Source organism: Nannobrachium achirus, assembly GCF_963921795.1.
Source record: "Nannobrachium achirus genome assembly, chromosome: 9".
NCBI classification, from domain to species: Eukaryota; Metazoa; Chordata; class Actinopteri; order Myctophiformes; family Myctophidae; genus Nannobrachium; species Nannobrachium achirus.
Window position 1 is genome coordinate 31,707,703 of NC_137818.1, and position 14,004 is coordinate 31,721,706.

Here is a 14,004-nt window from a genome sequence, read left to right on the forward strand (position 1 = left end):
ACTCATGTACTTTGTTGTATGTCAAATAGCGAAAATAGCTAAATGTTTATCTATTTTAACCAAATGGTCGCCTACTTTTGCTGAATGTTCGCCTATTATGACATGCCCAAAACTGTGCCACTGTTAAGCTGTTTCATTTCAGGTGGTACAAAAGAATTCCAGTGATAACACCAATAACATCCTGAGATATGTTGATCATGTTGACCACCTTCAGAATGCATTCTACATCAGATGTGTATTTCATACTTTGTTGTATAATGTGCTCATTTGACCAGTGTTTGTATAGCTGCTGAGCACCCAAGTTCAGGCGATGGAAACTGACCTCAAGTTGAGTTCTGATCAGGTGTGTTCAACTGTGTGCCTGTGTGACCTCTTCCACAAGGCTGGCTATCTCTATATGTTACAGTTCAAGTGGGAGTAGGGCACAATTCCCCTCAGCTACAGTCAGTCAGTCATTTGGGATCCAACAAGGGATTGAGGCCCCAATTCCCTGATGCAGGCTGCAGGTGTGGTGAAGGCCATGGCTCGGGGCTCATGGGACAGAGAGGTTGTGAGCAGGACCAGGGGTGTCGCACCAAATTCTGAGCCCTGCATGGGTGCAAGGATTCACTGCGGGCCCCCCATGAATGTTCTTCATAGGGGGAGGGGTTTAACCCATTTAATTTACACTGGCAACGCATTATTACACGTTATTTTGTGCAGCGCTGCGAGCTTTTGTAGATCTGCTATTTTTGTAAAAATCGTGTCTGACTATTTCAAATCGTTCTATGTCAGTGGTGCTCAAACTTATCTCAAAATATGTTGTTCCAGGGACCCCCCAGAAGCAAAATTCTAGCTTAAAAAAATACATATATTCAAAGATTTGCACACATTTTCACAACTTTTCAAAAATAGCTAAAGTATAACATAATTAAGGCCCCTCCACCTTGGGCCCTAGTAACTCAGTCCCACTTTCCCCCCACTTGTGACACCGCTGACAGGGATGCATGTACCTGGGGAGCCTTCTCCAAGCAGACCCTTCACATCGCTTGCATGCAAAGTAGGCTACGGACGGTCCACATGGGGAGAGACCGTTTCTCGCCTCATCCTGCACGCTTTCACGGGCAGTGAGCTGATAAGGAGTGTGCGGCCGTTAGCAAGCTGGGATAATATGCTGTTTCAGCACGAGACATCAACTTGGGCAGGCGAGTGACGCGTGAGCATCCAAGCAACAGATTGCAATCCCCCCCTCCCCCTCCATCCCCCTGGCTGCACCCCCACCGCTTCCTATATATCTGGCCATCTGTTCAGGTTTGTTCAATAAGTGGTTGGATAAGTGCCTATTTTGTGCAATATTACTGATTAGCCATGTGACCATAACTCAAGCCAAAACATGTAAAACATAGTTAAGGTGGGAAAAGATATAGCCTGAGAGTGAGTGAGAGAGAGAGAGAGAGAGAGAGAGAGAGAGAGAGAGAGAGAGAGAGAGATGGGGACACAGTCTCAAGCACAGATGTGCGCCTTTGCACACACAATGGGATCAATGCGGGGGCACGTGCGACTCGCAAGCCCAGGCTGTCAATGGCTAATGATTACAATGAACCCCCAGCGCGAGGCGGCTCGCCACGCACAAGGCCTACTTGCAGCAAGCGTTTGTTATGCCAAGGCATTTGTTGTTAAAATTGGATGAAAAAAAAGTGCATACCCTGTGTTGGCCGGGGGCGGGGCAGAAAGATTAGTGAGTAAACAGTTGGACCATGCGCAAGTGTCTTAACTTATAAAACAGAGAGAGAGAGAGAGAGAGAGAGAGAGAGAGAGAGAGAGAGAGAGAGAGAGAGAGAGAGAGAGAGAGAGGGAGAGGGAGGATCATGTTGTAGACTATTATTTAATTAAAGCTAAAAAATTAAAAAAGTCAAGTATCAGCATCACATAGCCTATTCATAGACAAGACTATTTAGTGGATTAAGAAAAACTTGAAACTGGAAATGTTATGGACTATCTATCTATCTATCTGTCTGTCTGTCTGTCTGTCTGTCTGTCTGTCTGTCTGTCTGTCTGTCTGTCTGTCTGTCTGTCTGTCTGTCTGTCTGTCTGGGATATCTATCTAATCTAATCTATAGATCTGTCCGTGATCGATCGATTCCGTCAAACGGTTTATTCTGGATTGACTCGTCCCATAGATTGTGGGGGCACATTGAGGGGCAGAATATGACGCTAATAAGCGGAAGAAAACAATTGAATGAGCGGGTGAACAACACACACACCTGCTCTCTGCACACTAAACTGTCAAAACCACTTACATAACCTGAGATTGAAGAGCGTCTCTTACTCAGCAAGCGCGTAATTAAGTGGAAACAATCCTAATCCAACTAACACTGGAGTGGACAGTGAGACAGTCAATGGAGATTATCATTCACATTTCACAGGACGTCATAGCCGCGATAGTCTTATTGTATTAAACAAATAGCACGCTGGCTGACCAGTGTTTGAGTTTAGTTGTATTCTGTTTAATTAAACCAAACGGGTTAGCGCAAAAGGGACAAGTAGGCCTACAACACTAGTGCACACTGCAAAAGTAGCCTGCATGTCTGCATAAGAATATAGGCTACTTAAAAAGCTTACCAAAAGTAGGCCTGCTCCCATTCACAAGTTTCAAATGTATTTCAAAATGTGTAAAAATGCTATTTTCAAATGGCTGAAATACCAATAAGGATGAAGGAAGTGCTTAATTAATGTAGGCCTACGTTTTGTAGCTTAATAATAATTAAAATCTACGAAGTAGGCTAACTAGTAGGGTAGAGTGGGGGAAAAGGCCCCCCTGGGGTAATAAGCCCCCCAGCTGTATTTGACTACAGAACTACAAGGTGGCAAAAATTTTGATTTCAGCACATTCCTGGCATCCTTAGCTCTTCATGGATACCAAATTTCATTGTCTCACCTTAATCCAGGTCATAACTTTCTCAATCAAACACATTTAAGATAAACTGATCTAATTCTTTGTCACTGTGAAAATGTTCCAAACTCGGTGTAAATAAGTTGAACCTCTTCACTTATTTTTTGTATATCATTAGGAAGGCCTTATGATAAATTATCAACTTAAAAAAATAAAAAAATAAAAAAGGTTTAAGATTTAAGATGACACTCTTTGAAATGACAGCGTTGGGGTAATAGGCCCCCCCCTCGTGTGGGGTAAGAAGCCCCCGGAGGCTTTTTGCCCCATGGAGAGAATAACTGCTTATTTTTGGCAGAATTGTTCAGTTAATGATACAAACGTGAAAATTGGTATTAGCAGTTTCCATGGGTCACTTTGAAATGGACACTTTCAAGATGACAGACATTTTTCAAGATGGCTGACACCTAATTGGAGCAGTTATGTGATATAAAGGGTTATTTTACCCAGGGGGCAAACCAGCCTTTTTTTGGGAAACCTGCATTTGCCCCGACATAAAAAGTTGTCCACCAGAAATATTATCTATGACCCAGTAGGATCACAACCTATATGGACAACCCGGTCAATTTGTACAACAAAGTCCAATATGGCCGCCTCAATATTAGCCCCTATTAGTTTTAATGGGGGGTGAATAGAGCAACATTTTAAACTGAGGGATATTTCCACGAAACTTCACAGGTTGATCAATGGTATACATATGAACATTTTTTGTATTGCAAGTTTCCATGAAATCCAATATGGCCGCCACAATATGGCCGCCATAATGTAAGGACCCAGAAAATAGGTTTTGCCTCTAACTTCTGAACCAGATGAGCTAGAAACGCAAACTTGGTGTCTATTTCATGGTGTCTGACCATGGGAGACTCAATGGAATAGCTAATTTTATTATTGGGTGTGTCTGGACCTTTATTGTGCATATTTGCAAGATGGTGGATTCCCAAAATAGAGCTTTAACATAATTTCTACCATGATTGTTGACTGCTTTTGCAAATACAAGCAATATGAATCCATTTGCTAAGATTTATGGCACAGAAGGGACTTATACCTGTATTATCCTTGAGTTTACATGTTGTCATAATGGCTGTAAACGAGATATTATATTTCCTGTCCGATTCTACTGTATGTAGTTGTAGCAATGACTTCAGATAAAATCAGAGACCAAAACAATGTATCTTAGAAATTATTTTTTTATTTAAAAAATTAATAAAAAAGAGAGAGATTATCTCAATGAAATGAATGCAACTGCCTTTTTGGGTCTTTCACACATAGACATGCACATGCTTTCCAACAACTTCAGCTTCAGGGAAATTATAATGAACACATGATTAAAACAGGCTGCATTATAATGCAAATAATTGTCACTACTCACTATCACTGTCATGTGTACCTATCCTGCTGCATCTTGTCTCCAGTCCTTGGCAACGACACCCCAAGTAGCATGCAATTCCCTTCTTCGCACATGAACAGTTTTTCTGGCAGCCTTTGATACAGCTACATGATATTGCCTTGTCCATTGATATAGGCCAGGCTGGCTCTGTAGATGGACAGGGGACTGCCTTCCCATGGCGGCAGCATGATATAGGCATCTATATCATGCTGCCACCCACCTCCTAGACCTTCCAGAGCTGTGGGTGAGAACAGAGCAGGATGCATATCTTCCTATCCATCACATGGTCTCAGCCCTTGGACTCGCACAGTGTCGTGCCCTGCCCTTTATTCACAGCCTGAGTGGCAGAGATACCACCAGCTATCCCTTTTTCACTGGAAAGAAGGCATGGTTCAAGACCAGCATGGGTCTAGATCTCCCTGCACTTCAGGAGTTTGGTGAAAATTCCGCTTATTCCCTCTCAGAGGATGTCAAGAATCAGGCTAGAGACCTCACAATAGCTGTATATGCATCAAAAGCTGACCATTCGGAGGACTTTGACCTGGCAAAGCTGAGAGTGTACAAGTTCCTAAATAACCGATCAACCCTGTTGAAGCTGCTGCCACCTACAGAAAATGCCCTGCACCTGAAAAGAGCTGCTCTTGCAGCCATAATAGATAAAACTGCACACATCGCGAAGCCAGACATCCCTTGCTTCACTGAATATGGATGGTCTCTCAGTGATGGGAAGGCAGTCCCCTGTACATCTACAGAGCCAGCCTGGCCTATATCAATGGACAAGGCAATATCATGTAGCTGTATCAAAGGCTGCCAGAAAAACTGTTCATGTGCCATCCATCCATCCATCCATCTTCAACCGCTTATCCGGAATCGGGTCGCGGGGGTAACAGTTCCAACTGAGACTTCCAGATTTCCTTATCCTGCGCAACTTCCTCCACTCCCTCTGGGAGTATACCGAGGCGTTCCCAGGCCAGTCTGGATATATAATCCTTCCATCTGGTCTTAGGTCTGCCACGGGGTCTCCTCCCAGTGGGACGTGCATCGAGGACCTTCCTAGGAAGGCGCTCGGGGGGCATCCGTACTAGATGCCCGAACCACCTAAGCTGACTCCTTTCCAAGTGAAGGAGCAGCGGTTCTACTCCAAGTCTCTCTCGGGTGATTGAACTTCATGTGCGAAGAAGGGAATTGCATGCTACTTGGGGTGTCGTTGCCAAGGACTGGAGACAAGATGCAGCAGGATAGGTACACATGACAGTGATAGTGACTAGCAATTATTTGCATTATAATGCAGCCTGTTTTAATCATGTGTTCATTATAATTTCCCTGAAGCTGAAGTTGTTGGAAAGCATGTGCATGTCTATGTGTGAAAGACCCAAAAAGGCAGTTGCATTCATTTCATTGAGATAATCTCTCTCTTTTTTTCTTTTTTTTTTAAATAAAAAAATAATTTCTAAGATACATTGTTTTGGTCTCTGATTTTATCTGAAGTCATTGCTACAACTACATACAGTAGAATCGGACAGGAAATATAATATCTCGTTTACAGCCATTTTGACAACATGCAAACTCAAGAATAATACAGGTATAAGTCCCTTCTGTGCCATAAATCTTAGCAAATGGATTCATATTGCTTGTATTTGCAAAAGCAGTCAACAATCATGGTAGAAATTATGTTAAAGCTCTATTTTGGGAGTCCACCATCTTGCAAATATGCACAATAAAGGTCCAGACACACCCAATAATAAAATTAGCTATTCCATTGAGTCTCCCATGGTCAGACACCATGAAATAGACACCAAGTTTGCGTTTCTAGCTCATCTGGTTCAGAAGTTAGAGGCAAAACCTATTTTCTGGGTCCTTACATTATGGCAGCCATATTGTGGCGGCCATATTGGATTTCATGGAAACTTGCAATACAAAAAAATGTTCATATGTATACCATTGATCAACCTGTGAAGTTTCGTGGCAATATCCCTCAGTTTAAAATGTTGCCCTATTCACCCCCCATTAAAACTAATAGGGGCTAATATTGAGGCGGCCATATTGGACTTTGTTGTACAAATTGACCGGGTTGTCCATATAGGTTGTGATCCTACTTGGGTCATAGATAATATTTCTGGTGGACAACCTTTTATGTCGGGGCAAATGCAGCACACCTTCCTTTGCCCCCTGGGTATTTTGGTGATACAAGCCTGAAAATTGGCATGAGTAGTCTCTGTGGGTCACTTGGCAATTAGCCTCGGAAACCCAGACTTACTTGGCAATTAGCCACCCACAGTTACTTGAAATTTCAATATGGCAGCCATTTTTCAAGATGGCCACCACCTTAGTGGAGCACCAAATAAACCATTATATCACTTAACTGCTCCACAAGGTGTCGGCCATCTTGAAAAATGTCCGCCATCTTGAAATTTCAAGTAGCTGTGGGTGGCTAATTGTCAAGTGACCCACAGAGACTGCTCATGCCAATGTTCATACTTATATCACCAAATAAACTATTATATCACATAACTGCTCCACTAAGGTGTCAGCCATCTTGAAAAATGGCCACCATCTTGAAAATTCAAATTCCTCTGACAATTATCTTGTCAAGTGACCCATGGAAAATGCTCATGGCAATTTTCATGATTGTAGCACTTATTCTGCTCCAGGACATAGAAGGGGGCCTATTACCCCATAGAGGGGGGCCTATTACCCCAGTAGTGGGGCAATAGGCCCTTTTTACATGTTTTTCTTTTTGTACTATAAAATCAAATGTATCTAATTTTTCAACATGGTGCCCATATAGGTGTATTGGGTAAAGCATTGTTAACATGTACATACTGAATTAATATCAAAATGTATTTTAATTGGTCATAAAATAGACATTTTCCTTAGGGGGGGCCTTTTACCCCACCTTACTCTAACAACAATGTCATATAGCCTAGGCCTATAGCCTAATTGATTGCATAGGCCTAGAGTAAAAGTAGACTACAATATTTGCCTCTATAGCCTATGTAGTAAGTAAAATATTGAAAATTGGAAATACTCCAGTAGCCTGTTAACAGGCTAAAGTAAAAATACCTCAAAATTGTACTATAGGCTAATGTACTTAGTTTATCCCACTGACTGACACACACACACACACACACACACACACACACACACACACACACACACACACACACACACACACACACACACACGCAACACAAAGGCTGCCACAACGACGTGCGTGCATATGTTTGTGTCTGTGTGCGTGCGTTTGGTGCAACTTTTGGCCACGAGCCCGCCACGCGCGTTTGGATCAGCTGGACATGGCTGGGTGGGTCTAGGAGGAGGAGGGGTTTAATCGGGTCGCTAAAGGCAGAACTCCAGACACACTGCGTGCAGTCTATGATGAGAGTCCCACTCGTGTTGATGGCTATCGCTATCTGAGCGTCACAGAAGAAGTGGGAGACTGGACTATATTCACCTTGGGCTGTTGATCTCTGAAACTATTAGCGCTTATAGAGTTGTTGGAGCGAGTTGTGGATCCAAGACAGGTGAGTTCCTCTCCCAATAGGCTCTTGTATTTTAAGAAACTTTTGCTGGAAATCTCTCAAGGTTCAAGGTTAGCCTACTTTATATTGTTACATCTTACAGGTAGGCTACATAAGACAAGAGTAAACCCTATTTTGGTTTGGCTTCCTTCAGAGTCAGAAAATGCTGGCATATTGGCAACAATAGCAAAAAAAAAAGAAAGATTTAAGGAAAAGAAAGAGTGCAAAAAAAAAAAAAGAGCAGAGAGAATAAAAAGACCATCAAATGTAGCCTACATGTGCGTAACATTTTGGTATATTGTATAGACCTATGCAACAGCATTATTTCCAGTATAGGAGTGAGATATGGTGATATGGTTTCTTAGATCAGTGTTTCTCAAACTTTTAGATTTCAAGGTCTGCCAGCGTATACACATGGAACCACATGAACGCGTCAGGGTCCATTTGGTTCCACTATAATAGCCTACACTGTCAGAGTTACAGACTTGGTCAATTTAGGCCCCCCTAAAGGAACCCAAAGAGGCCCTGGAATCCACTTTCCACAATTCTTTGGGCGGTTTGGGGCATTATTTTGAATTCACCTGCTTTAATATTTTATAATATCCTAATTTAATGTGTTGCTTTTTTCATGCGATAAAAACACATTTCAAAAATTAATGAGCGGGTCGTACTCGTTTGCAATGTAAGAAAACAAATGTTTTAATTGTCACTAGTCTTATAATTGCATGCAGGTCAGACACAATTAAGCGCGTGCGTGTTCTGTTGTTGTTGTTATTCATTAATTAAATGAAACTGTCCTACATTTGGCCTACGCACCACTACACAATTACAAACTAGGACAATTTTGTTCAGAACAATGGTATTTGCTTTGCTTTTAAGAGGCCTGTATTTAATGTAGCCTATCATTTATTAACCATTAAGCCTGTTGTGCAATTTCAAATGCATACCCTCTTTTTCCACTGGGTCCCACATTTAAGAAAATCTAATTGAAAAAAACAAAAACAAATAATCAAACATTAAATATATACAGCAAAACAAATAGAGGAAGTTTTTTTTGTGCACAACTCCATGTGTGTTGATTTGTATGCTGCCCCAATTTAATCTTTTTAGCCTATATGGAAATAAATCCTGCCATGTCCCAGATTTCCAGCTTCTCTGAAGCGACCACATAGCAGGGGAACATTAAAAAAGATACTCAAATAGCCTACAGTGAGTGCATTTACTCACTAGAAAATATTTAAATGAACCATGATCTGAGAGTGAGCTGTCCACGAAAGCGGTGCTGAAACGACTGCACTCAGACTGCATTTCACAGGTTACACAGCAAATAAGAGATGGTTGAATATTAATAAATAATAATAATAATAATAATGTCACTTAATTTAGTAAGCAATTTAAAGTCATCTTAGTGGCATGGGAATTAATTCCTTTTTTAGTTGACAGCATGTCTATATAGTTGTTTTATATTCATTCAATAATCTTGCCCTGATTCTTCAGATCACAATGATGACCAAACCATTTGGGAAGCCTGGGGATGTGAGTGACTTGGTGAACTCCCTGGGCTGGCTGGAGGAGGAGGTGAGCTCCCAGGATGGAGAAGAGGAGAGCCCAGAGATGAGAGGGCGCTATGGGCTGATGCGGGACTCCACAGAGCTGGGCAGTGAGGACATGGAGGAGGAGGAGGATGATTATGATGAGGAGGAGATAGGGCCAGATGGAGAGAGGGCTCCCAAACGCAGGGGACCCAAGAAGAAGAAGATGACCAAAGCTAGAGTGGAGAGGTTCCGCGCGCGCCGCGTAAAGGCCAACGCCCGCGAGCGGTCTCGCATGCACGGGCTGAACGACGCCCTGGAGAGTCTGCGGAGAGTGATGCCCTGCTACTCCAAGACCCAAAAGCTGTCCAAGATCGAGACCCTGCGGCTGGCACGCAACTACATCTGGGCCCTGTCCGAGGTGCTGGAGAGCGGCCAGTCTCCGGAGAGCCACGGCTTTGTGGAGATGCTGTGCAAAGGCCTGTCTCAGCCCACCAGCAACCTCGTGGCCGGCTGCCTGCAGCTGGGACCGACTCCCGTGATGCTCACCAAACTGGAGGACAAGTGTGGCGGCCCGGGGGCCGGTGGCGTGGGGGGTCCGGTCGGCCATCCCCTCAGTTACCCATCCCCGGGCCTGCCCAGCCCCCCCTACGGGTCTCTGGAGGCATCCCATCTCCTCCACATGAAGGGTTTCAAGGGGTCAGCCTACGACAACCCCTCCCCTAACGAGTGCAGCAGCGGCACCCCCCCTTACGACGGGCCCCTCACTCCCCCGCTCAGCATCAGTGGCAACTTTGCCCTGAAGCAGGAGCCCTCCCCCCACGAGGTGGAGAGGAACTACACCGCCCACCCTGGACATCCGGCCCACTACCTCTCGTCCCACCATTTCCCTGCAGCCTCCATGGGCGGCCTGCCAGGAGGCCCTCAGGGCCACACGCTCTTCCAGGCCTCGCGCTATGAGCTGCCTCTGGACATGGCCTTTGACTCCTTCACGCCTTCTCACATGGTTGCCTCTCAAATGGGCACAATTTACAGTGAGTGAAAACGGCTGTGAGACCTGCGAGAGGAGACGCACAAAAGACACTCCTCGCTGAACTTGCTGGCTGTCGACTTGTGTAGAAATGGTTTGCATTTACAATGTCTGGTACTCTGGGAGAGCATGGAATGCTCTGTGAGAGAGAGGGACTCCCTCACCAAAACTCAATCTACCTGATACTGTACAAACATGCACCTCTAATTAAAACATAATTTATTGTTTGTTTTTATGTTTTTTTGTTTTTGTTTGTTTGAATTTGTTTGTTTTGATTCTCATCGTTTCTGATTAAGATGCCCCCTCAGTTGTTACCAGGTATACTATACCTGACAATTAGTTGACCAAAACAGATATCCAGGTACAGCCACTGCACAGGTTTTGCATGTGCATGGTCTCGAAGAAGAAAAAAATCACACCCGTGTGAACTGAGCGGTGGTTTACCCACCCCCTCCCCCCTTCCCGCCTGTGTGTGTGTGTGTGTGCGTGTGCGTGTGTGTGTGTGCCTGGCCTGGCCTGGCCTGAAAACAGCGCCCCTCCCTTAACATGTGTGGTCATAAAAGGTACTACACCACAGGCTTCAGGCTACATACAGACCCACCCACCCACATACAAACATACATACCTACACACACGGCCACGCTATGGAGACGGTGTGACCACCGCTCAAAAACTGAAAGAGGACTTTGTTAAAAGCTCTGTATGCTGATTAGAAAATGAATAACAGCAGAAACATGAATTGTGCACTGAGGCCTATAGCCATGTCCTTTTTGCCATATGGAGAGAAATGCATCTATTTATAACTGTATTTAATATTTATTTTGATAATTGTCTTGTCTTTTTTGTATATATTATTTCCAGCACTGTTTTGTTTCAGTCTTCAATAGTTTGTTGTCAGTCACTGGCAGCTTTACTGAAGTATTTAGATTATTTATTTGAGGTCATTCAGGTATTTGTTTCAGTTGGTGTCCACACTTTTTGTCATACTGTACTGTTGTAAATATTTTGCTGTTTCGCACTTAATTGAATAAATATTCTTATATTATATACTATTTCCATAGTAACAGTTTGCCTTGAGTTTGCGTTTTTTATGCTGTCAAATTTTACTCAACAAGATAACACACTTTTTACAGTTTTGAGCCACACTTGAAACCGACATAAAAAAATGCATTATTCATAATTCATGGATGAGATATTAACTACAGTAGTTCATGCCATAGAACAAAACGTGAAACTCTTTTGGCTTACAGAATGTGAACTACAGCCATTATTTTCTGCATGAATCAAAAAAGCGCTGGAAATCTGGCAACTCGCCCACTCACTTGCACTACGACCCCTAATACTCAATTCTCCCATGATTTGACTAATTAAGATAATATATCTGACAATGCGCAATATGATCCTCAGTGCCAATTGAACTCTGCGAGTGTAAAACATTGTTAGACTCGAGAGTTCATTCAACATTGAGGATTTTATTCTGTGGTTTAACCAAGCGCCCAGAAGCGCCGTAGAGCATTGAAGCACATTGAAGCAGCTTTCACCTGGTGGTCAAACCTGGGATAGCAGTTAAAATGTTACTGCGCGTGTGTATGCTAATGCTAATGCGTACCCTAGTGCGACTGCTCCGTGTTCAAGACATCCGCAAAATGTTCTTACTTATCTAGGCCAACATAGACATAGAAAGGTAGACTCCTCCTTCGGCTAGGGGGCGTATGCATTTAGCAACCAAGGGAATCTTCATCACTTCCGTGTTCATTGCTTCCGCGTGCGTCACACATAGGGAAGTTGCCAGGCCAATCAGAGGCAGGTGGGGGCGGGTCTTTACGTACACAGCCTGTGAGAACAGCTGCAACATCGGAAATGGCTCTGTTGAATTGATTTGTGGTCCTTGGATAAGTCCCGGAAAAGTCGCGCTGTGATTGGCCAGTAGTCACTTTGACTGACAGCGTTCCCTTGGTTTTTCCAGGAAGTCCAGACTAGAACTTTTGCACATCGCTCCAATTAACTGCAGAGGCGACCAAGGCATCTAGCTCTTTATATCTGTGCTTCAAACACCACTGAGCAACTTTCATTGAAATGAATAGCTGGGGGCGGGGCAGCCCGCCCTCTATTATATTATAACGCTATGGGCTTAACAAAAGGGTTTAACAGCACATCTATTAATGCTGGTGTTTTTCCCTCATATAATTACAATCAACACCAAAGATAGCACCATGGCACCTAAATAATTTCTTATTGGCTTAATGGACCGATTGACATTTTATGGTCCCACAAAGTCATTTTACTAATCATCTCAAGCCAAAAACACACACAAAAATAAAAAAATAAATGTATTTCCCATGCAGCTGTTATACCCTTCAAATCACCCAAGTCAGCCATAATTGTTAATATAGCACCATACTGCACATTTTCCATTAGCAATGGTTACATGCAAATACTGTAGCAGGAAATGTCAATAGAATTTCTAAATAACCCAAAGTGATAATTATTACAGTAAACTAAAGTGTCCCACTTTCATGCATCACTGCACAATGACAAATTAGGCCATTTTCACTCAGAGCAATAGTATTTGCTTCATAAGTGGCTTGAGATGTCTTGGTGTGAGTATGGTATATTCCGTAAACACTCTTATTAGGGGTAGATTAATAAAAACTCACTTGCTAGTTTAGAGTACTGCATGTGTGCGTGTGTGTGTGTGTGTGTGTGTGTGTGTGTGTGTGTGTGTGTGTGTGTGTGTGTGTGTGTGTGTGTGTGTGTGCGTGCATGTGTGTGTGATGTCATTCAGGCAGCAGGCTGCTGTGGGCCATGGGAAAACAGCTCTGCAGAACAGGTGAATATGTCATTCCCCCCATGCACCCAAATGGAACACTTTCCCATCTAGCTCATGCCAAAACACTCTAGGGCAAGAACTCATTTTGGAATAATTTAACACGCTGGAGGAAAGGAAACAAAACCCTCTTGCAATCATTTTAAAAGTAGGCCTTTTTCAAAGCCTTCTACTAAGTATTTCTCATCTTGTCAACATAGGATGTCAAATAAAAAAATGAATTGTCAAATGTAACCCCCGGAACTCTACTTGGAACATATTCACACTAGGAAAGACACTATGGAATCTGTGAAACATCTGAAAATTAAATGTCAATCTGCTCAAATTAACCTGCAGCATGCTACCAGGGGGAAAACACATTCATATCAACAAACAAATGACTCAAGAGTTTGATTCCACTGTGTTGAACAACACCATGGCTCTTGAGTGTAACAAAGAGCTGGGGTGGGCAGAGTGCAAAGATGGAGTGGTGAGAGTGAGAGAGTGTGTTTATCAATGTGGCCCTTTAGGCAATTCAAAGAAGGGGAAGGCGCCTTGGAGGCATCAAAACCACCCCCCACCCCCACCCCCCCCGGTCTCTCTCTTCATCCACCTCTCCTAAGGGTTGTCTTTTCCAGTCCTGGCAGCAAGCAGAGAAAAGGCTACGGAGAAAAAGGGAACGATTGTTTTAGCGGGCGCCACTGGTCCATTGTAAGCGCAGCCTGTTCTTTCTCTTGACCTGTGACCCGTATTGTTGCGGGGCTTCTCGTGTGGGGAGGACAGACAGCTGGGGGAACTG

General features: G+C 43.5%; 1 protein-coding gene across 1 annotated transcript; it reads left to right on the plus strand.

Moving 5' to 3' along the window:
- Positions 1-9,340: 9,340 nt before the first annotated feature.
- Positions 9,341-10,411, plus strand: neurod4 (neuronal differentiation 4; the record flags this gene model as incomplete). The annotated part of the gene is made up of 1 exon (XM_080733582.1): positions 9,341-10,411. One exon carries the CDS (start codon positions 9,341-9,343, stop codon positions 10,409-10,411), a length of 1,071 nt encoding a protein of 356 aa, XP_080589708.1.
- Between the last annotated feature and the right edge of the window lie 3,593 nt (positions 10,412-14,004).